Genomic DNA, 20,096 nt, shown 5'->3' with positions numbered 1-20,096 from the left:
AGATAAAAAAATACGAGATTGTATCAAAAATTATATACAAAAAAATATAAGAATATCCTCTGGTGTTGAGGGAATTGGACAGATAAAGATTCAAAAAAGAATTGATCTTATTCAAGTTATAATATATATGGGATTTCCAAAGTTATTAATAGAGGGTAAGTCTCAAAAAATCGAAGAATTACAGACGAATATGCAAAAAAAACTGAATTGTGTGAATCGAAAACTAAACATTGCTATTGTAAAAGTTGCAAATGCTTATAAACACCCTAATATTATTGCAGAATTTATAGCTGGACAATTAAAGAATAGAGTTTCGTTTCGTAAAGCAATGAAAAAAGCTATTGAATTAACTGAACAGGCGGGTACAAAAGGAGTTCAAGTACAAATTGCAGGACGTATCGACGGAAAAGAAATTGCACGTGTTGAATGGATCAGAGAAGGTAGAGTTCCTCTACAAACCATTCGAGCGAAAATAGATTATTGTTGCTATACAGTTCGAACTATTTATGGGGTTTTAGGGATCAAAGTTTGGATATTTTCTAAATAAAGAAAAATATATTATTCTTTATCTTAAATGTGCTATATTTTATCTTAAATGTGCTATATTTTTTTTTAGAAAACAAAAAATGAAAAATTACTCGATTTTTATTTATCCAAAATGATCAATTTTATAAGATTGAATCGACTAAAAAATGAAATGAATCATTTCATATTGATAGTATTGCTATGCTTAGTGTGCGACTCGTTAGTTTTTTAGAACGGTTCCAATTTAACAAATTTATAAACCGGTTCATCGTATAAATGAATTAAAAAAGAACTAATAACCAACGCATCGCTTCGGATTATCTAGATCTAAAGAACTAGTCAAAACAAAAAAAAATATAAAAAAAGATATATTATAGCAACTGAACTATTGTGAAGCATAAAAGAACAAAAATCTTATTTAGTTGTAAAGCAATAAAAATATACAGATAAATGAAGAGGTGAAAGAAAGAGAGAAAAAAAATCAATGATATAGAATTCTAATATGTAAAGGTCTATGGGTTATCTCATAAAAGGTAGTGTAATAAAGCATCAATCTAAATCAATTCATATCTATTTATATATGAATTAATTTATAACGTAAACAAATTAAGAGCTCTGAATCAATAAAAACTGAGAATATTGATTCACGAAAAAACAAATCAATATTCGAAAAAAAAAAAGATTATTAATTTTAAGATATGAGAAAGGCTCCATTGTCGAATTCAGACCTAACCATTAATCGAGAAGTGATGGGAACGACGAAACCTGCAAATACTTAAGATTTTATTAAAAACAAATCTTAATGATTCATTAGGTGGGATGGCGGAAGAAACCAAAAAGCAATCCTTTTTTTAGGAGTTGTGCCCTACATTACATCTGAATTTGATTGATAATAAAAGAGTAAATATTCGCCCGCGATAATTTTGATTTTATTGAATTTTTTTTTTTATTTTTGCCAATTCTATTTATTCTTTCTAATAATCAAAAATATTCTAATAACTAATAATAAAAAGGAAAATAAAGATTCATTAGAATATTATAAAATAACAAATAATAGAACAAAACAAGATTCTTTAGTTATATATGTAAAACAAAAATGGTTTATTTATAAGAATACATATTCCATTCTATATCAAAACAAAATATAAAAATTTGGAATAGATTCTATGAAATCTCAAAAAATCCCGCTATTCAATTATTCATTAAACATATGAATATTAGTGCATATTATTTTATCGATTAGATTAAATAGATTATCTATATATATAGATAGATATCTATTTGAATTGCTTCATTCGCGAGGAGCCGTATGAGGTGAAAATCTCATGTACGGTTCTGTAATAAAGATGGAATTGAGAAACAACCATCAATTATAACCCCCAAAGAACCAGATTTCGTAAACAACATAGAGGAAGAATGAAAGGAATATCCTATCGAGGGAATCATATTTGCTTCGGAAGATATGCTCTTCAAGCACTTGAGCCAGCTTGGATAACATCTAGACAAATAGAAGCGGGACGGCGGGCAATGTCACGAAATGTTCGCCGAGGTGGACAAATATGGGTACGCATATTTCCAGACAAACCGGTTACAGTAAGACCTACTGAAACACGTATGGGTTCAGGAAAAGGTTCTCCCGAATATTGGGTAGCTGTCGTTAAACCTGGGAAAATACTTTATGAAATGGGTGGGGTACCAGAAAATATAGCAAGAAAGGCTATTTCAATAGCATCATCCAAAATGCCTATACGAACTCAATTCATTATTTCAGGGTAATAAATTAGAACCAAAGGAAAGAGGTCTTTAAGATGAAAACAAAAAATGCAAATGTAGGTTCCTTTTTTTGAACACAAAATATTTTTACTTCCATTTTTTGACTGAAAGAATAAAAAAATGATATGATTCAACCTCAAACTCATTTGAATGTAGCTGATAATAGCGGAGCACGCGAACTGATGTGTATTCGAATCCTAGGAGCTAGTAATCGACGATATGCTTATATTGGTGACATTGTTGTTGCTGTAATCAAACAAGCAGTACCAAATACGAACTTAGAAAGATCAGAAGTGATCAGAGCTGTAATTGTACGTACTTGTAAAGAACTCAAACGTAGCAACGGTATAATAATTCAGTATGATGATAATGCTGCAGTTGTCATTGATCAAGAAGGAAATCCAAAAGGAACTCGAATCTTTTGTGCAATCGCCCGGGAATTGAGACAGTTAAATTTCACTAAAATAGTTTCATTAGCACCCGAGGTATTATAAGACGAAACTGTGCTATGGATACATTATTTTTTTGTGAAATAGATTAATTAATCTATTTTATCTAACATATATCCCTTTTGTAGTAATTATTAGAATTTGTAGTAATTATTATAAGTATTAGAAGCAGCAATTCTTATTTATTTCAGATTAATACTTGATAACCTAAACAATATATCTATATATAGAATATAGATAGATATATATATAATAGAACGTAAAAAAAAAAAGAATAATAAATAGAAAAAGGAGCATGTTGATTATATAGAAAGTAAAGGGCAACAATCATTTTTGTTTACCATGGGTAAGGACACCATCGCTGACATAATAACCTATATAAGAAATGCTGACATGAATAAAAAAGGAATGGTTCAAATACCATTTACTAACATAACAGAAAACATTGTAAAAATACTTTTACGCGAGGGTTTTGTTGAAAACGTCAGAAAACATAGAGAAAACGACAAATATTTTTTAGTTTTAACTCTACGGTATAGAAGGAATAGAAAAGGATCATATAAAAGTTTTTTAAATTTAAAACGGATCAGTACACCCGGTCTACGAATATATTCTAATTATCAACGAATCCCTCGAATTTTAGGGGGCATGGGGATTGTAATTCTTTCAACTTCTAGAGGTATAATGACAGATCGAGAGGCTCGATTAGAAAGAATTGGCGGAGAAGTTTTATGTTATATATGGTAATCTTTCTAACACCCGAATTATATGAGAAACTTCGATCCATTTTTGGTAAAAAAAAAAAGAAAGAGAAAACGCAAGTTTCTAATAGAACTTCCCCCTTTATGTATATTTGTGAATGTGATAAGGGATTTAACTGGAATTAAAAAAAGGGGGGATTCACGAAGATTTAATTACTAAATGAATAACTTACCCATGAATCATTTCCCCGGGGTATGTTTCAAGTTCCCTTATATAATTAATGCAAATTGGATTTTGATTATAGGATATGTTTCCAAAAAGATTCAACGTACTTTTTATGGGTATACGATAAGGAAAGAAAAAAAATATAAGTCATTCAATTTAATTTGGGTGTTTTTCAACCTCAACATTTTTTTATGGGGAAGACCACAATTAGAAGTTCAAAACGTAAGCAAACCTTATTTTCTTCCAATAAATCAATTTTGGATTAACTTATTAAGTTAAGGAATGGCAAATATGAAAATAAGAGCCTCCGTTCGTAAAATTTGTGAAAAATGTCGATTGATTCGAAGACGAGGGCGAATTATAGTAATTTGTTCCAATCCAAGACATAAACAAAGACAAGGATAATATTTTAACAAACAGAGGCTTTCTAAAAAAAATAGAATTCTAATATAGAAATTTATAATTTATATTTTATCTTATTATATATATATTATTCTATCAAATATCCAATTTTTATTTTATAAGAAAAATGATTGATTGATATTTCAAATTTGAAATTTTATTTCAAAAATTTTATATTAATCGAACTAAAATAGAATTAATATAGAAAAATAGAATATTAATTCTAGTTATAAAATAATTAATTTAATAAAGGATATAATTAATTTAATAAAGGATCCCCCTTTTTTGACACGAAATGGATATATCCATACCATATATCTTGGATTTATTTTTATGAAATAATTAAATATGGCAAAACCTATATCTAAAAAGGGTTCGCGTAAAAATGTACGTATTGGTTCGCGTAAGCATACTCGTAAAATACCAAAGGGAGTTATTCATGTTCAAGCTAGTTTCAACAATACTATTGTAACTGTTACAGATGTACGAGGTCGGGTGATTTCTTGGTCCTCCGCCGGTACTTGCGGATTCAAAGGTACACGAAGGGGGACACCTTTTGCCGCTCAAACTGCAGCAGGAAATGCTATTCGAACAGTATCGGATCAAGGCATGCAACGAGCAGAAGTCATGATAAAAGGTCCTGGTCTCGGAAGAGATGCGGCATTAAGAGCTATTCGTAGAAGTGGTATACTATTAAATTTTATACGAGATGTAACTCCTATGCCACATAATGGATGTAGATCTCCTAAAAAAAGACGTGTGTAAAACTAAAAAGAAACATTGAAAAGATTTCAAGAGAAATAAACAAGTCAAGGGTTTGATCAAAATAATATATTACTATGGTTCGAGAGAAAATAAGAGTATCTACTCGGACACTACAATGGAAATGTGTTGAATCAAGAATAGACAGTAAACGTCTTTATTATGGACGCTTTATTCTGTCTCCACTTATGAAAGGTCAAGCCGATACAATAGGCATTGCAATGCGAAGAGTTTTACTCGGAGAAATAGAGGGAACATGTATCACACGTGTAAAATCAGAAAAAATACCACATGAATATTCTACCATAATAGGTATTGAAGAATCAGTACATGAAATTTTAATGAATTTGAAAGAAATTGTATTGAGAAGTAATCTGTATGGAACTCGGGACGCGTCTATTTGTTTCAAAGGTCCTGGATATGTAACCGCTCAAGACATCATTTTACCACCCTCTGTGGAAATCGTTGATAATACACAACATATAGCCAACGTAACAGAACCCGTTAATTTGTGTATTGAATTAAAAATTGAGAGGAATCGTGGGTATCGTATAAAAACACTAAAAAACTTTCAAGATGGAAGTTATCCTATAGATGCCACATTTATGCCTGTTCGAAATGTAAATCATAGTATTCATTCTTATGTGAATGGGAATGAAAAACAAGAGATACTCTTTCTCGAAATATGGACAAATGGAAGTTTAACTCCTAAGGAAGCGCTTTATGAAGCCTCCCGGAATTTGATTGATTTATTTATTCCCTTTTTACACGCAGAAGAAGATAACTTTAATTTAGAAAACAATCAACACAAAGTTACTTTGCCCCTTTTTACTTTTCATGATATATTGGCTAAGGAAAAACTAAGGAAAAAGAAAAAAGAAATAGCATTGAAATCCATTTTTATTGACCAATTAGAATTGCCTCCCAGGATCTATAATTGTCTCAAAAGATCCAATATTCATACATTATTAGAACTTTTGAATAACAGTCAAGAAGACCTTCTGAAAATTGAACATTTTCGCGTAGAAGATGTCAAATATATATTGGACTTTTTAGAAATAGAAAAGCATTTTGCATAAATTTGAAATCCATTGGCATAGGATTTTTTCAGATTTCTTTTTTTTTTTTTTTCTAAACTTACGATAGGGATGAAAATATGTAATTTAGATCTTTAAAAAAAAATCCATATGTTCGGAATAGACCTAAAATGGAATAGATGTATCTAGGGATTAGTCGTTTCAAAAAGAATTCTCCCTAGATACACAATACACATGGCATTCTATTTTTTTTTATTTCAAAATGGAATCAATTTTATAAGTTTAAAAAAGACCTAAAGTTAGGGATTTCTCAATAGGTAATGTTGCTCCAATACCTAACCAAAGGGCAACTACAGTACCAATCAAAAAGATGGTGGTTGCTACTGGACGGCGAAATGGGTTTTGGAATTTATTAACATTCTCCAAAAAGGGTACTGTTAATAATCCTGTAGGTACCGAAACCATTAAAAGAACGCCCAATAACTTATTGGGCACTGTACGAAGTATTTGAAATACGGGAAAGAAATACCATTCGGGTAATATTTCCAAAGGAGTTGCAAATGGATCCGCGGGTTCCCCAATCATGGATGGTTCTAGAACCGCTAAGCCTACGTTACAGGCAATAGTACCTAGAATTACTACTGGAAAAATATATAAAAGATCGTTGGGCCATGCAGGTTCTCCATAATAATTATGACCCATTCCCTTAGCCAATTTAGCTCTTAATACAGGATCATTCAAGTCAGGTTTTTTTGTTATTGGGATAGGTGAATTCTTATAGATCCATCCTCCGAAAGAACCGGATATGATAATTTTTCATCATCCGGCTCGAGCACTAATCAAAGATTTCGAATGTATCTATAGAAAAAATGTATGTGTTATTCACACATATATGAGGATTCTATGTAAGAAAATAAACTAGATTCTCTTTTTCCGAAGTTACAAACAATTCTTTATTGAAAAAAAAAAAAATTAAGTTCTTATTAAGTAAACTTTGATAAACGCTCAATACCCGAGTAGGCTTTTAAAATTGATAATGCTTTCTGGGTGATCTCAAACTTTGCAATTGTTATTCTGTCCAACAAAATCTTGGAACTTTTTACGTACAAAGAATTTACTTGTTACTAATATAATCCAACCCGCGTTTTTCTTTAGATCTACTTTTTTCACTCCGATAGTATCAGAAATCGAATCAATGCATAGGAAATGAATGCGTTGTCATACTATTAAGTTTACTGAAATACATATGATATAATTCAGACTATACTACATTACTTATTTTACTGGATCTTACGGAGCCTGTTCATGTAGAATATAATCGAGTCTGATCATAGAAAAGATTCTTTTCAAGTAAAACCAGCCTACCCTCTCTGTAAGAGCCTTACTTGGTGGTTGGAAAAAAGACACATTTAATTATAAATTCAAATGTGGCAGATAAGATAAAGTCAGATATCTGCGTGGCCCAATAAATAGTTCAAGTCACACACTCCCATAATCCATTTTTTCTTCGGAGAGTTCCCTTCAACTATTCGTGCGTGTATGGAAAAAAATTCAATTTTTGTTAAGTTGAAGGGAAATATCCAAATACATGTCTTATTCTTTTAAATAATCCATATTTGTAGCAATGAAATAAATTCCTCCCCAAAATAAAAAATGATTGTGATTACAAATATCTATGATCCATATTCACTATAAAGGACCAGAAATGCCTTGCTTACGTATCATTGAAAAGTGCATTAACATAAATACAGCAGTAAGAAGAGGTAATACAAAAGTATGCAAACTATAAAAACGAGTTAAGGTAGATTGTCCCACACTGGAACTTCCGCGTAATAACTCTACCAAAGACGATCCTATTACAGGAATAGCGTCGGGTACGCCTGTTACAATTTTGACTGCCCAATAACCAATTTGATCCCAAGGTAAGGAATAACCGGTTACACCAAAAGATGCAGTCAATACAGCCAAAACTACACCCGTAACCCAAGTTAATTCGCGAGGTTTTTTAAAACCGCCTGTGAGATACACACGAAATACGTGTAGGATCATCATTAAGACCATCATACTTGCCGACCATCGATGAACGGATCGGATTAACCAACCAAAGTTAGCTTCAGTCATTATATATTGAACAGAAGCAAAAGCTTCAGTAACGGTCGGACGATAATAAAAAGTCATAGCAAATCCCGTTGCTACTTGGACTAAAAAACAAGTAAGTGTAATTCCTCCTAAACAATAAAATATATTCACATGAGGCGGAACATATTTACTGGTTATATCATCGGCAATCGCCTGAATTTCAAGACGTTCTTCGAACCAATCATAGACTTTATTGAGATAGGTAAACCAACGGACCCCCCCTGAGAACCGTATATGAGAATTTCATCTCGTACGGCTCAAACAAAAATACCCAAATACTGCTTGTAACGAAAACAGATATGTGTAATAGAAAGTTTGAAATTTCTTTATTTAATCCTATGATTCTAATTTTCTTTGACGATAATAAAAAATAGAGATCCGAAAGCTATTCTTTTTGGTTATAATGCTAAAATATCAAGTCGGCTCCTTCGTCTTTATCTTGATCTTTTAAGGCCTCTTGAATATTCTACTATTTACTTCATTTTTTTATTGTGTATAATATGATTTTACTGTTGTCTTCTTTATTATTATTGAATTTTTATTATTGATAGGAATTCTCTTGTTAGGACCCTATGAATCAATTAAAAAAACATCAGATTCATACTATAACCACGATGATTCAAAAAAACCTTAAATCGAAGTCCAAAAATTCCCTGAGTAAGAACTGTTGGATCATCACTTATTCAATGAATAGATATAATGAAAAAAATTAAAGGAAACGTTTGTCCTTTGATCAAAATAAAGATAAGCTCCGGAAACTTAAAAGAATGCAAATTATTCAATTTATTTTTAAAACTCTTTGAAAAGTTTTTTAAGTCCGGTTGCGAGGTCTAAATATTTAGTATGAATCATAGTTCTAATATTTTTAGAATCCATTTTCTATATTCCGTGCTCCAGATACTAGAAGAAATATCTGACGGGATAAAACCATCTCTATCAAGATGACAGATCCATTTTATGTTCTGTACTTTCAATAGGATCCATTAAAACAAGCCGCACACTCATATTCCGGAAATACAGAAACAAAGAAATTCCACGATCAAACTACCAAATCCAAATGAAATAGACTAACAAACAATAAGAAACCAAAATGCTTAACTTTCCTTTCTATTGAAAAACTAATTACCCGATTCTTGTGAATCTAATTCATAGAAATTCCGTCGAGTAAAATGGACGAATTATAAATCTCCAAAATAATAGATAGAAATATCGCAAATAGAGCCATTGCAACACCCATCAAAGGAGTAGTTCCCCACCCCGGAGCTACTTTACCATATTCTGAATTTAATGGTTTCAATAAATCCCCTACAACAGTTCGTCTTGGACCAGATCTAGAATTATCCTCAACGGTTTGCGTAGCCATAAATACTATTTTTTATTCATTTAGATCTGTTGACTTTGTATACCATTTCGCTGTAAATATAAGGATCTTATCCTATAGATCTATTGTGATCTTGAAACTTTAGAATTCTAATAATGGAAACAGCAACCCTAATTGCCATCTCTATATCTGGTTTACTTGTAAGTTTTACTGGGTATGCCTTATATATTGCCTTTGGGCAACCCTCGCAACAACTAAGAGATCCATTTGAAGAACATGGGGACTAGTTGAAGTAATGAGCCCTCCATATTGGGGGCTCATTACTTCAATTAAGATAATAAAAAATTATTTAACCTTTTTTCGTCGGAACTTTAGGGGGTTCTCTAAAAAAGATAGCGAAAAAAATAATTCCTAAAGTCGAGACTAAGAGGAATGTATAAACCAATGCTTCCATAGATTTGATTGTGGTTTACAATTATAGCTTTCATACCTGTTTATTGGGGATCATTTCCCAACAAATAAAATAAAAAGAGTAACTGCAATGATTGAAATAAAGATTTATCTAGTTCTCTATGTGAAATTTAAAATCATAAAAAAAGTCGAAAAAGAACAAAAGAATGTTAGACTACCTGTTTTTTTGTAGTTGGATCTCCAAGTTTTTGGAATGCTCCAAATTCTACTTGAGCGTCTAAATCTGGGTCGATACCAGCAAAAACATCTCTGAATAAAGTTCTAGCACCATGCCAAATGTGCCCGAAAAAGAATAGCAGAGCAAAAGAAGCATGTCCAAAAGTAAACCAACCCCTCGGACTGCTACGAAAAACACCATCTGATTTCAAAGTAGCACGATCTAATTCAAAAATTTCACCCAATTGAGCACGTCTAGCATATTTTTTCACAGTAGCGGGATCGCTATAACTGACTCCATTAAGCTCGCCACCATAGAACTCAACAATTACACCTACTTGTTCCACACTATATTTAGATTCTGCCCTTCGAAAAGGAACATCGGCCCTAACAATTCCATCCCCATCTACCAAAACAACCGGAAATGTTTCAAAAAAAGTAGGCATACGACGTACAAAAAGTTCATGCCCCTCTTTATCTCTAAAGACAGGATGTCCTAACCAACCGACGGCTATTCCATCTCCATTGTCCATTGAACCTGCTCTAAATAACCCCCCTTTTGCTGGATTATTTCCGATATAATCATAAAAAGCTAATTTTTCGGGAATTTTAGACCAAGCTTCTGATAAACTTTGATTTTCGGCTAGTCCAGCACCAACTCTTCGATATATTTCTTGCTGAAAGTATCCCTGATCCCATTGATAACGAGTAGGACCGAATAATTCAATAGGGGTTGTTGCTGAACCATACCACATAGTTCCAGCAACGACAAAAGCTGCAAAAAAGACAGCAGCAATACTGCTGGAAAGGACAGTTTCAATATTTCCCATCCGTAATCCTTTATATAGACGTTGGGGTGGACGCACACTAAGATGGAAAAGACCTGCTAATATGCCCAACGTTCCTGCTGCAATATGATGAGAAGCTACCCCCCCCGGAACAAAAGGATCAAAACCTTCCACGCCCCACGCGGGATTTACGGATTGTATCCTTCCAGTTAGTCCATAAGGATCGGACACCCATATTCCAGGACCATACAATCCTGTTACATGAAATGCGCCAAAACCAAAACAAGCCACCCCTGCAAGAAATAAATGAATTCCAAAAATTTTGGGCAAATCCAAAGAAGGTTTTCCAGTACGTTCATCACAAAAGATTTCTAGATCCCAATAAACCCAATGCCAAATAGCCGCTAAAAAGCACAAGCCCGAAAACACAATATGTGCTCCGGCCACACCTTCGTAACTCCAAATACCCGGATTCGTTATAGTCCCTCCTGTGATATTCCAACCGCCCCACGAATTGGTTATTCCTAAACGAGTCATGAAAGGTATAACGAACATACCCTGTCTCCACATTGGGTCAAGAACAGGGTCAGAGGGATCAAAAACTGCTAATTCATATAGAGCCATCGAACCGGCCCAACCAGCAACCAGAGCTGTGTGCATTATATGAACAGAAAGCAAACGGCCTGGATCATTTAATACAACAGTATGAACACGATACCAAGGTAAACCCATGAAAATACCCCTTATATCAACAAAAAATAGACACTATGTAACTTTATTGCACTTGAAAAATTTATATTATGGACTCTAGCCTTTCATTAGATTTTCTCGTAAAATGGAACAATCATATTTGTAGAAATAAAAAGAAACAGATTTATTCTATACCCGATAAGTAACAATACGCAATGGTGGGGAGACGAGAGGGGTTTACAATTTTCTCTATGAATATTTAAATAAGTAAATGCAGACATACTCACTTATCACCCCAATGACCCATTCGTAACAACTTTACTTTATTTAGTATTCCTTTTTTTATATTTAGTATTCCTAAAAAAAAAAATGCAATATAATAAAAATAAATCATTTTTAACACGATAAGCTAATTCTTACGTTTCCACACTAAAGTTAGATATATGATTTTATTATTTCTCCATTTTATGCCCATTGGTGTTCCAAGAGTACCCTTTCGAAGCCCTGGGGAAGAAGATGCATCTTGGGTTGATATATAGTGCGACTTGTCAGATATAGTAGGTCATATGGGATTTCCCCGTTTTCTCCCCCGATCGAGATATCCTCTCTTTCACCCCCAAAAGAAGAATGATTGAATCATAAAAAATTTGGAGCGTGAAGTGTAATGAAATAAAATTCTATCGATTTTTTTATTTTTAGAGGTGGTATCCAGATTATTACTCGAAATTATGAATAATTTATGGTTGGCTTGATTGAACCAATAAAATAAAGTACCCAGGCTCTGTTTAGAAAAAACCAATTGGTAATATATCTACGATCACCACTTCTATCATATCCGTATATTTTACAGAAAATATTAAATAAGAAATTCAGAAAAGGAAGAAGTTTTAACAAAAATACGTAGTATTGTAATATTTGTCCTATATGTGCAAATCAAAATCGGGCAGATCTTTACTCAGAGTAGAAAAGAAACCTAAAAGAATTGAAAAAGTCCATTCAGAAACAAGAAAATTACATTGTGATTGGGCTTCGATCTCAATGAAAGCAATACATCAATGAGAAGATAGTTCAATAAATTGAGTATGTATATTATTCTATTTTTCTTTAAAAGTTCGAAGAAGTCCATTATGAAAAGAGAAAGAGGTTTAAAATTGACACATTGATTCCTTTTTTGCTTATATGATTTTTGGTGAACTGTATGCATCAAAAGGTGCATGTACGGCTCTTAAGGAAAAAAATGGAATCCTAATCAATCGACTTTATCGAGAAAGATTACTTTTTTTAGGTCAAGAGGTTGATAGTGAAATATCGAATCAACTAATTAGTCTTATGGTATATCTTAGTATAGAAGAAGAGAATAAAGATTTGTATCTGTTTATAAATTCTCCGGGGGGGTGGGTAATACCCGGAATAGCTATTTATGATACTATGCAATTTGTACAACCAGATGTACAGACAGTATGTATGGGATTAGCCGCTTCAATGGGATCCTTTCTTTTGGCAGGAGGAGAAATTACCAAACGTTTAGCATTCCCTCACGCTTGGCGCCAATGATTCTTTTATTTGAGAATATATATAAAGACTATACCTTCGCCATAAAAACAGTTAATAAAAACATTTTATAAGTAATAATAGCATGGTATTGTGAATTCCATATGAAAATTTTTGTTTTTTAAATCATTCGATTATATATAGAAAGAGTAGTATGAAAAAGAGGGTATTTACAATTTTATCTGATCTATCAGGAACCTAGTTTAATTTTAGTGTCACAGACTTTTTGTTTTTTTTTTCATACCAGAAAACTTTTAACAATTTTTATTTTAATTAGAAGAAAACATAACATATGAAAAAAAAAGAAACTTTCGGATTGTTGAATAACAAAATGATATAAAAAACAACGGAACCATCGTAGTATTTTTAATTAAAGCGATTCAAAAAATAAAAAAGAAAGTTGGTTATTGGATTGTTTATTAATTAAGGATCTGGATCCAAAAGACCCGGTAGATTTTGTACTTCGTTTTTCTTTGATGAAAAAAAAATAAATTCGTAAACGTAGAAAAAAATTCATCAAAGAAAATACTCTATCCATAGTAGAGGAAAAAAATGAATTGCAGGGATGGAAAAGCCGTATGCATCAATACGCAGAAAATGCTTGTACGGTTATTTAATATTATTTTTGCCCATTTTTTTATTTTCTTATTTGTATTTATCCCTTTTACCTTTATTTGGGAATAAGGATAATCTTTACCAATATAGGAGAAATCATTATCAAAATCTTTATCAAGATAAGGGAAATACTTATTAAGTTATAAAATCAGGGTAATGATCCACCAACCCGCTAGTTCTTTTTATGAGGCACAAACGGGAGAATTTATCCTGGAAGCGGAAGAGCTACTGAAAATGCGTGAAACTATCACAAGGGTTTATGTACAAAGAACGGGCAAACCTTTATGGGTTATATCCGAAGACATGGAAAGGGATGTTTTTATGTCAGCAGCAGAAGCCCAAGCTCACGGAATTGTAGATCTTGTAGCCGTTGAATAAAAAATAAGTGGCAAGGATTATTCTAAAAAAATACAGGATTTGAAATTTCATTTTTGAATCTTCTTACTTTCATTTTAATATAATATCTCTATTAGTTAATCTATTAATATCTATTAGTTAATCTATTAATAGAATATAAGTAATATAGAATCTAAGTAATTCACGGTTAGGATAGATCTAAACCAGCTCATTATATATATATTACAACTTACTATGCCAACTATGAAACAACTTATTAGAAACACAAGACAGCCAATCCGAAACGTCACAAAATCCCCAGCTCTTCGGGGATGCCCTCAGCGCCGAGGAACGTGTACCAGGGTGTATGTGCGACTCGTTCAGATCATATACTAAGAAGAAAAAACCAATTTCATTTTTTCAGTATTGTTGATCGGTTAAGATAGTGTGAATGTAGTTTTCCCATTCAGACTATCTTAACTTATATATATACATTCTTTACATTCTTCTATCTTGTATCAAATTTATGGTTTCGATTGGTGCAAACCCAATAGTCTTAATTTACAATTTAAGATGAGAAGGACTTTCCCATCGGTAACAAAACAAATATAAAGTTACCCGTTAAGCGGAGAAAATACTATTTCAATTAAAGATAAAGTATGTCCTTAATGAATGAATTTTGATGGATTTTGGACGAACGGAATAAGAAGGTCAGCTACCCAGCAAATTTTCATAATTAAATACCGTTACTGTATAACTAGATTTCATTGTGAAAAAATCTACTTACTAAACTAAATATTGGATGGGTAGAGCCAAAGAGTGTGAACTGTACAAGTTAACAATAACATTAATTAAATTAATAAAAAATGAAAAGAAAGAAAGGCTCCGGTGTATAGAAAGGACCTGCCCGTTTCTAAAAAAAATCATAGAAACGATGGAACCCACCCATTTTTTATATATGTCCTAATTTATTTACTATTACTTACTATGTTTTTTGATATCTAGTATCAATACAATTTATTATTTTGAGGTTGAATATTTAGAAAAAAAAATATATATATAAAATCGTGGTTGGGGAGGTTATAGTAGCAAGAGCCATTGGAATTTTTTTTTTATACATTGGAAGAATCCATTTTTGTTATTAATAGACTAGTAAGAAGAAAAGAATAACTGAAAAATCAAATAGTTATTCATCAAAGTCTCAATTATTCAATGACCAGAATTAAACGAGGATATATAGCTCGGAAACGAAGGACAAAAATTCGTTTATTTACATCAAGTTTTCGAGGAGCTCATTCAAGACTTACTCGAACGATTACTCAACAGAAAATAAAAGCTTTGGTTTCGGCTCATCGGGATAGAGATAGGAAAAAAAGAGATTTTCGTGGTTTATGGATTAGTCGAATAAATGCAGTAATTCGCGGGAATATTAAAGTATATTATATTTATAGTAATTTAGTATATAGTCTATACACGGGGCAATTGCTTCTTAATCGTAAAATAGTTGCACAAATAGCTATATTAAAACAGAATTGTCTTTTTATGATTGCCAATGATATCATAAAAACCAAAAATCCCCTTAGACTTTACTCCGGGAAGGTATAGAATATAAATTTGTTTATTTTGATAGCTTTATCATATGAATTTTTATCATATGATAAAGCTATCAAAATAAACAACCACGCTGAATAAAAAAAAATGATTCTTTGTTACCTATTATCTTTTTTCTTACAACATAAAAACCCAAATTGAATTGTCGTAATTTTCAAACAAAACATCAATCAATATTTCATTCAAATCTCAATTCAAAATTGGATTTCGAATTCTTAATTTCTATATTTTTTTTTTCTTAAAGTAGTAGTTCTAGCGGTTGACTCGCTTTTTTCAAATTGTTTTTCATTATTAAGAAAAGGTAACGAAGATAAAATACGAGCTTGTTTTATAGCAATTGTTATTAATCGTTGTTGTTTTAAGGTCAATCTATTTACGCGTCTGGATAATATTTTTCCTTGTTCACTAATAAATCGACTAATTAAACCCATGTTTTTATAATCAATTCGGTCCCCCGATTGGATCGGGGGCAAACGCCTACGAAAAGATCGCTTGGATTTCATAAAGAGTCGCTTAGATTTTTCCATGGTTTATTTATCCCTATTCCAAAAATCACATTTATTACAAGAAATACTATAAAGGATTTGTTTTTTTATTCTGACTTTTTTAATATATGTTGTTATTTTTTTAATATATGTTGTTATATACTGATATTTGTATATATTCAACTGTAAATGATAGAATACAGATAGATCTATCTATATAGATAAGAAAAATAGATCATTTTACATGTTAAGTTCTTTGGTTCGAAGGGTAACACACAAGCGATCAATTTGATCTATTTCTTTATTTCTGCGTGAATTGTATGTTTGCAACAACGGGGACAAAATTTTCTCAATTCCAATCGACTAGGCGTATTCTGTCGATTCTTTTTAGTTATATATCTAGAAATACCCGTTGATTCCTTATTAACACTCTTTTTATCACAACCGGTACATTCCAAAATAACAATTACTCGGATATCTTTACCTTTGGCCATGAACCTCCCTTGGGTTTTTAATTCACTTAACTCTTTTGTTTTCGGATTATAATCTAAGAAAAAGAAAAGAACGAAAAAACGAAAATATAAATTAAGAATTCGAAATCCAATTTTGAAAGATTTCGTTCCAATTAAGATTAAGATTAATATAGTACAAAAATAATACAATGATCTCGAACTATATTTCGTTTCGAATTGCAATACAATTGCAATACAGTATTTTCGTTTTTTTAACTAAGTATTTTTTATGATATTGTTGCCCCCACCCTATACATTCCATTTAAATTTCTGCTTTCACTCTTTTATTAATAGAAATGGAATTGAATTATTAATTCAATTCCATGGAAGCCTGGACGAGATCCCGAGTTTCACTCCGAATTTCAATTAGGCCAAATTAACCCTTATTCTTTCTCTTTCCTAACTTATTCTATTACAATTGTAAAAAAAAGAAGAAATAAAAGACGAAATAAAGAAGAGGAGATTAATTACATATTAATTACATATATTTAATACTTAATTGGATCTATAATCTTCTTCACCCCTTTCCGTGTCAATAACTAGAATGAAAAAAAAGGGAATATCAATGCATCTGGAAAAAAACGATTGATCTCTATCAAGAGACCCGCCAAAGCCCCGAACCATAGAGTACTTACTACTGGTGCCACGGAAAGATATGTTTTTAGATCTCGCATTTCAAATCCTCCTTTTTAAGTCTTTTTTCTATCTAAAATTTATTTGAATTTAATATTCTTTTTGATTATTCTAAAGAATATTAGTTATATTTCTTTAGAATCTTTTTTTTCTTTTTCATATTATATTCTATATTATAGTATAGGAAACTAAAAAAAATGGCAGAAAATTAGAAAAATGATAGATATATATTATATATATATCTATATATCAACAGATAAAAATGTGGAAAACAAGACAAAGATTCTTTACAATAACACTAGAAACAAATGGAAAAGGGATGTAGCGCAGCTTGGTAGCGCGTTTGTTTTGGGTACAAAATGTCACGGGTTCAAATCCTGTCATCCCTATCCCTAACTATTACTTATCATATGATATTCCGTATTATATTCCGTATTATATATTTATTATATGAGATGAGCAATAAAACGGGACCAATTGAAGACGAATTCCAATTGGACATACATACCGAATATCTATATGTATATATATTGATATAGTATATACATGTAAAATGGATTTGGATCATATAAAATAATTTATGAAAACAAAGCGCTCTTAGTTCAGTTCGGTAGAACGCGGGTCTCCAAAACCCGATGTCGTAGGTTCAAATCCTACAGAGCGTGATGATTCAAATCCTACAGAACGTGATTCTTGTATTTTTCGAATGATAATTACACTGAAATAATTGAACATTAAAAAGTCTGAATTTAATCCTTGTAGATTAGGATTAAAACAAAAAAATAGGGAATCCGCAAAAAAAGAGACATTAATTAATCAAAGATCCAACTGATCACCTCGTCGGTATTGTAAATATGCAGTTACAAATAATCCAGCCAAAGTAATGGGAATTAAACCTAACACGATTCCAAATAGAAAAACTTCAATCATTTTTATTTGTTCGAAAGGTAAAAAGAAAGGTAATATCTATCCTTAACCATTAATCTGTATTGATCATGAATCTCAACGACCGAGAATTGTAAATTGACACAGTAAGGAACTATAGAATGTCTTATTCCAAAATTGACTATTCCTCTCAAAATTACAAATCAAATAAGTCGTATTTTACTCAGACCAATAAATAGAGATGAGGTTATAATTAAAACCACTAGTAAAAAACCGAAATAACTAGTTATAGTGAGCATATAGAAGCTAAATGAAATATGTTATTTTTATACATCTGTTTATAAAGCACTTCCCTAAATTTCCATTTTTGAGAGAAAAAAGAAGATAAGAAAAAATACTACTTAAAAGATACAATTGAAAATTGGAGATTCATCAATAAATTATTACAGACGAATAAAAAGAGAAATAGAATGACATAATTTAGAAATAAATTCATCATCTGTGACATCTACTCATCCTGTGATTCCAAATCAACAGACTTATTAATCAACTCATGAATTGAGTAAACTAATCTAATGATAATGAAAATCTTTCGTATTATTTTATATATTATTCTAGAATAGAATTCTATTTCTATTAGAAAGAAAAATGAATATTAAAACAAAAACAAAGAAAAATAACTTTGTTATTTCAATTGTTATTTCAATTTCTTTAATTTTGAATTAATATAGAATAAAATAGAAAAAATATCTTCAACAACCACAAAAAGTATATTTATAGATTTGGCATCTAATTGAATTCTAGAAATATAAAATCTCCTTTATGAATTCTAAGAAACCAATTTACCATATTCCGATTTTAATTGATACTTAGTTTTTAGTCCGAAACTAATAATGTGAAATGTGAAGAACCTTCATTTTATACTATTACTATAAAAATGTACTATCAAAAAATTTTCTATCGGATTTTTGAATACATCGAGACAATCAATGAAGAAAGAAGAAAGAACTTATCTAGTCCTAGATTTCGATTGTGAAATTTCATTGCTCTGTTAGAAGAAGGATAGCTATACTGATTCGGTATACTCAAAAGACACCGTTGGTACAAAATGGACGATCTAACAAGGATTACATTTCAGTAAATTTCTACTTACTGATTTTATGGAATCGATCCCCCTTTTGACTGTACAAGAATATGTGGAGTTCAACATGTCTGGAAGCACAGGAGAACGTTCTTTTGCTGATATTATTACCAGTATCCGATACTGGATTATTCATAGCATTACTATACCCTCCCTATTCATTGCAGGTTGGTTATTTGTCAGCACGGGTCTAGCTTACGATGTTTTTGGAAGCCCCCGCCCAAACGAATATTTTACAGAGAGCCGACAAGGAATTCCATTAATAACTGGCCGTTTTGATCCTTTGGAACAACTTGATGAATTTAGTAGATCTTTTTAGGAGGCTCCAATGACCATAGATAGGACCTATCCAATTTTTACAGTACGATGGTTGGCTGTTCACGGACTAGCGGTACCCACTGTTTCTTTTTTGGGATCAATATCAGCAATGCAGTTCATCCAACGATAAACCTAATTTGAATTATAGAGCTACGACACAATCAAACCCAAATGAACAAAATGTTGAATTGAATCGTACCAGTCTCTACTGGGGGTTATTACTCATTTTTGTACTTGCTGTTTTATTTTCAAATTATTTCTTCAATTAATAGAAGAAATAGGAATAGTAAAAAATATATAAGGAATTATTTTATCCCATTCGGAAGGATATCGTTTCATAATTATCTATGACTGTTTATGTCTTTAGCATGACTGACTACTTGATTAAATGTGGAGGAAAGTGGGATAAATGGCCGATACTACTGGAAGGATTCCTCTTTGGATAATAGGTACTGTAACTGGTATTACTGTGATCGGTTTAATTGGTATTTTCTTTTATGGTTCATATTCCGGATTGGGCTCATCTCTGTAGTAATCGTGTTAGAATTTGTTTTTTTTTTGAAATGAAA

At 31.5% G+C, this 20,096-nt stretch overlaps 25 protein-coding genes and 2 non-coding genes. All coding sequences in view use genetic code 11, as the record gives it.

Annotated features, from left to right (window-relative positions):
- rps3 (ribosomal protein S3) overlaps positions 1–547 on the top strand; it is a 651-nt gene extending 104 nt beyond the window's left edge. The window contains exon 1 of the mRNA in view: positions 1–547. This exon is cut by the window's left edge and continues 104 nt beyond it. Coding sequence (YP_538803.1) covers positions 1–547 — 547 coding nt within the window.
- A 179-nt stretch (positions 548–726) lies between these two features.
- rpl16 (ribosomal protein L16) lies at positions 727–2,301 on the top strand. One transcript has 2 exons: positions 727–735; positions 1,903–2,301. Exons 1-2 carry the CDS (start codon positions 727–729, stop codon positions 2,299–2,301), a joined length of 408 nt encoding a protein of 135 aa, YP_538802.1.
- A 122-nt stretch (positions 2,302–2,423) lies between these two features.
- Positions 2,424–2,792, top strand: rpl14 (ribosomal protein L14). Its single transcript has one exon. The coding sequence runs from the start codon at positions 2,424–2,426 to the stop codon at positions 2,790–2,792; it is 369 nt and encodes a 122-aa protein (YP_538801.1).
- A 297-nt stretch (positions 2,793–3,089) lies between these two features.
- On the top strand, positions 3,090–3,494 carry rps8 (ribosomal protein S8). Its single transcript has one exon. It carries the CDS (start codon positions 3,090–3,092, stop codon positions 3,492–3,494), a length of 405 nt encoding a protein of 134 aa, YP_538800.1.
- Positions 3,495–3,965: 471 nt separating this feature from the next.
- Positions 3,966–4,079, top strand: rpl36 (ribosomal protein L36). The gene has a single exon. It carries the CDS (start codon positions 3,966–3,968, stop codon positions 4,077–4,079), a length of 114 nt encoding a protein of 37 aa, YP_538799.1.
- A 345-nt stretch (positions 4,080–4,424) lies between these two features.
- On the top strand, positions 4,425–4,841 carry rps11 (ribosomal protein S11). Its single transcript has one exon. It carries the CDS (start codon positions 4,425–4,427, stop codon positions 4,839–4,841), a length of 417 nt encoding a protein of 138 aa, YP_538798.1.
- Positions 4,842–4,915: 74 nt separating this feature from the next.
- rpoA (RNA polymerase alpha subunit) lies at positions 4,916–5,917 on the top strand. Its single transcript has one exon. It carries the CDS (start codon positions 4,916–4,918, stop codon positions 5,915–5,917), a length of 1,002 nt encoding a protein of 333 aa, YP_538797.1.
- Positions 5,918–6,157: 240 nt separating this feature from the next.
- On the bottom strand, positions 6,158–7,368 carry petD (cytochrome b6/f complex subunit IV). One transcript has 2 exons: positions 7,361–7,368; positions 6,158–6,632 (listed from the first exon to the last, which is right to left on the bottom strand). Exons 1-2 carry the CDS (start codon positions 7,366–7,368, stop codon positions 6,158–6,160), a joined length of 483 nt encoding a protein of 160 aa, YP_538796.1.
- Positions 7,369–7,564: 196 nt separating this feature from the next.
- petB (cytochrome b6) lies at positions 7,565–9,019 on the bottom strand. One transcript has 2 exons: positions 9,014–9,019; positions 7,565–8,206 (listed from the first exon to the last, which is right to left on the bottom strand). Exons 1-2 carry the CDS (start codon positions 9,017–9,019, stop codon positions 7,565–7,567), a joined length of 648 nt encoding a protein of 215 aa, YP_538795.1.
- Positions 9,020–9,155: 136 nt separating this feature from the next.
- psbH (photosystem II protein H) lies at positions 9,156–9,377 on the bottom strand. Its single transcript has one exon. It carries the CDS (start codon positions 9,375–9,377, stop codon positions 9,156–9,158), a length of 222 nt encoding a protein of 73 aa, YP_538794.1.
- A 113-nt stretch (positions 9,378–9,490) lies between these two features.
- Positions 9,491–9,622, top strand: psbN (photosystem II protein N). Its single transcript has one exon. It carries the CDS (start codon positions 9,491–9,493, stop codon positions 9,620–9,622), a length of 132 nt encoding a protein of 43 aa, YP_538793.1.
- Positions 9,623–9,684: 62 nt separating this feature from the next.
- Positions 9,685–9,789, bottom strand: psbT (photosystem II protein T). Its single transcript has one exon. The coding sequence runs from the start codon at positions 9,787–9,789 to the stop codon at positions 9,685–9,687; it is 105 nt and encodes a 34-aa protein (YP_538792.1).
- A 166-nt stretch (positions 9,790–9,955) lies between these two features.
- On the bottom strand, positions 9,956–11,482 carry psbB (photosystem II 47 kDa protein). The gene has a single exon. It carries the CDS (start codon positions 11,480–11,482, stop codon positions 9,956–9,958), a length of 1,527 nt encoding a protein of 508 aa, YP_538791.1.
- Positions 11,483–11,907: 425 nt separating this feature from the next.
- Positions 11,908–13,984, top strand: clpP (ATP-dependent Clp protease proteolytic subunit). One transcript has 3 exons: positions 11,908–11,978; positions 12,691–12,982; positions 13,757–13,984. The coding sequence occupies exons 1-3, from the start codon at positions 11,908–11,910 to the stop codon at positions 13,982–13,984; spliced, it is 591 nt and encodes a 196-aa protein (YP_538790.1).
- A 213-nt stretch (positions 13,985–14,197) lies between these two features.
- On the top strand, positions 14,198–14,311 carry rps12 (ribosomal protein S12; one part of a trans-spliced gene, as the record gives it; the record has 2 gene entries for this part). Coding sequences YP_538788.1 and YP_538789.1 both cover positions 14,198–14,311 — 114 coding nt within the window.
- Positions 14,312–15,154: 843 nt separating this feature from the next.
- Positions 15,155–15,547, top strand: rpl20 (ribosomal protein L20). The gene has a single exon. The coding sequence runs from the start codon at positions 15,155–15,157 to the stop codon at positions 15,545–15,547; it is 393 nt and encodes a 130-aa protein (YP_538787.1).
- Positions 15,548–15,768: 221 nt separating this feature from the next.
- rps18 (ribosomal protein S18) lies at positions 15,769–16,080 on the bottom strand. Its single transcript has one exon. The coding sequence runs from the start codon at positions 16,078–16,080 to the stop codon at positions 15,769–15,771; it is 312 nt and encodes a 103-aa protein (YP_538786.1).
- A 251-nt stretch (positions 16,081–16,331) lies between these two features.
- On the bottom strand, positions 16,332–16,532 carry rpl33 (ribosomal protein L33). Its single transcript has one exon. The coding sequence runs from the start codon at positions 16,530–16,532 to the stop codon at positions 16,332–16,334; it is 201 nt and encodes a 66-aa protein (YP_538785.1).
- Positions 16,533–17,089: 557 nt separating this feature from the next.
- On the bottom strand, positions 17,090–17,224 carry psaJ (photosystem I subunit IX). Its single transcript has one exon. The coding sequence runs from the start codon at positions 17,222–17,224 to the stop codon at positions 17,090–17,092; it is 135 nt and encodes a 44-aa protein (YP_538784.1).
- Positions 17,225–17,498: 274 nt separating this feature from the next.
- On the top strand, positions 17,499–17,572 carry trnP-UGG. The gene has a single exon. It is a non-coding gene; the product is annotated as a tRNA-Pro (tRNA).
- Positions 17,573–17,774: 202 nt separating this feature from the next.
- On the top strand, positions 17,775–17,848 carry trnW-CCA. The gene has a single exon. It is a non-coding gene; the product is annotated as a tRNA-Trp (tRNA).
- A 151-nt stretch (positions 17,849–17,999) lies between these two features.
- On the bottom strand, positions 18,000–18,113 carry petG (cytochrome b6/f complex subunit V). The gene has a single exon. The coding sequence runs from the start codon at positions 18,111–18,113 to the stop codon at positions 18,000–18,002; it is 114 nt and encodes a 37-aa protein (YP_538783.1).
- Positions 18,114–18,271: 158 nt separating this feature from the next.
- Positions 18,272–18,367, bottom strand: petL (cytochrome b6/f complex subunit VI). The gene has a single exon. The coding sequence runs from the start codon at positions 18,365–18,367 to the stop codon at positions 18,272–18,274; it is 96 nt and encodes a 31-aa protein (YP_538782.1).
- Positions 18,368–19,276: 909 nt separating this feature from the next.
- psbE (photosystem II protein V) lies at positions 19,277–19,528 on the top strand. The gene has a single exon. It carries the CDS (start codon positions 19,277–19,279, stop codon positions 19,526–19,528), a length of 252 nt encoding a protein of 83 aa, YP_538781.1.
- A 9-nt stretch (positions 19,529–19,537) lies between these two features.
- Positions 19,538–19,657, top strand: psbF (photosystem II protein VI). The gene has a single exon. It carries the CDS (start codon positions 19,538–19,540, stop codon positions 19,655–19,657), a length of 120 nt encoding a protein of 39 aa, YP_538780.1.
- Positions 19,658–19,679: 22 nt separating this feature from the next.
- psbL (photosystem II protein L) lies at positions 19,680–19,796 on the top strand. Its single transcript is given in 1 exon segment — positions 19,680–19,796. A coding segment is annotated over 1 exon segment (117 nt).
- A 140-nt stretch (positions 19,797–19,936) lies between these two features.
- Positions 19,937–20,059, top strand: psbJ (photosystem II protein J). The gene has a single exon. It carries the CDS (start codon positions 19,937–19,939, stop codon positions 20,057–20,059), a length of 123 nt encoding a protein of 40 aa, YP_538778.1.
- The last annotated feature ends 37 nt before the right edge of the window (positions 20,060–20,096 follow it).

The sequence above is a fragment of the chloroplast genome of Glycine max (genome assembly GCF_000004515.6).
Source record: "Glycine max chloroplast, complete genome".
In the NCBI taxonomy this organism is placed as follows: domain Eukaryota; kingdom Viridiplantae; phylum Streptophyta; class Magnoliopsida; order Fabales; family Fabaceae; genus Glycine; species Glycine max.
Note: the sequence above shows the minus strand (reverse complement) of the source record. Positions and strands in the feature narration are given on the sequence as shown.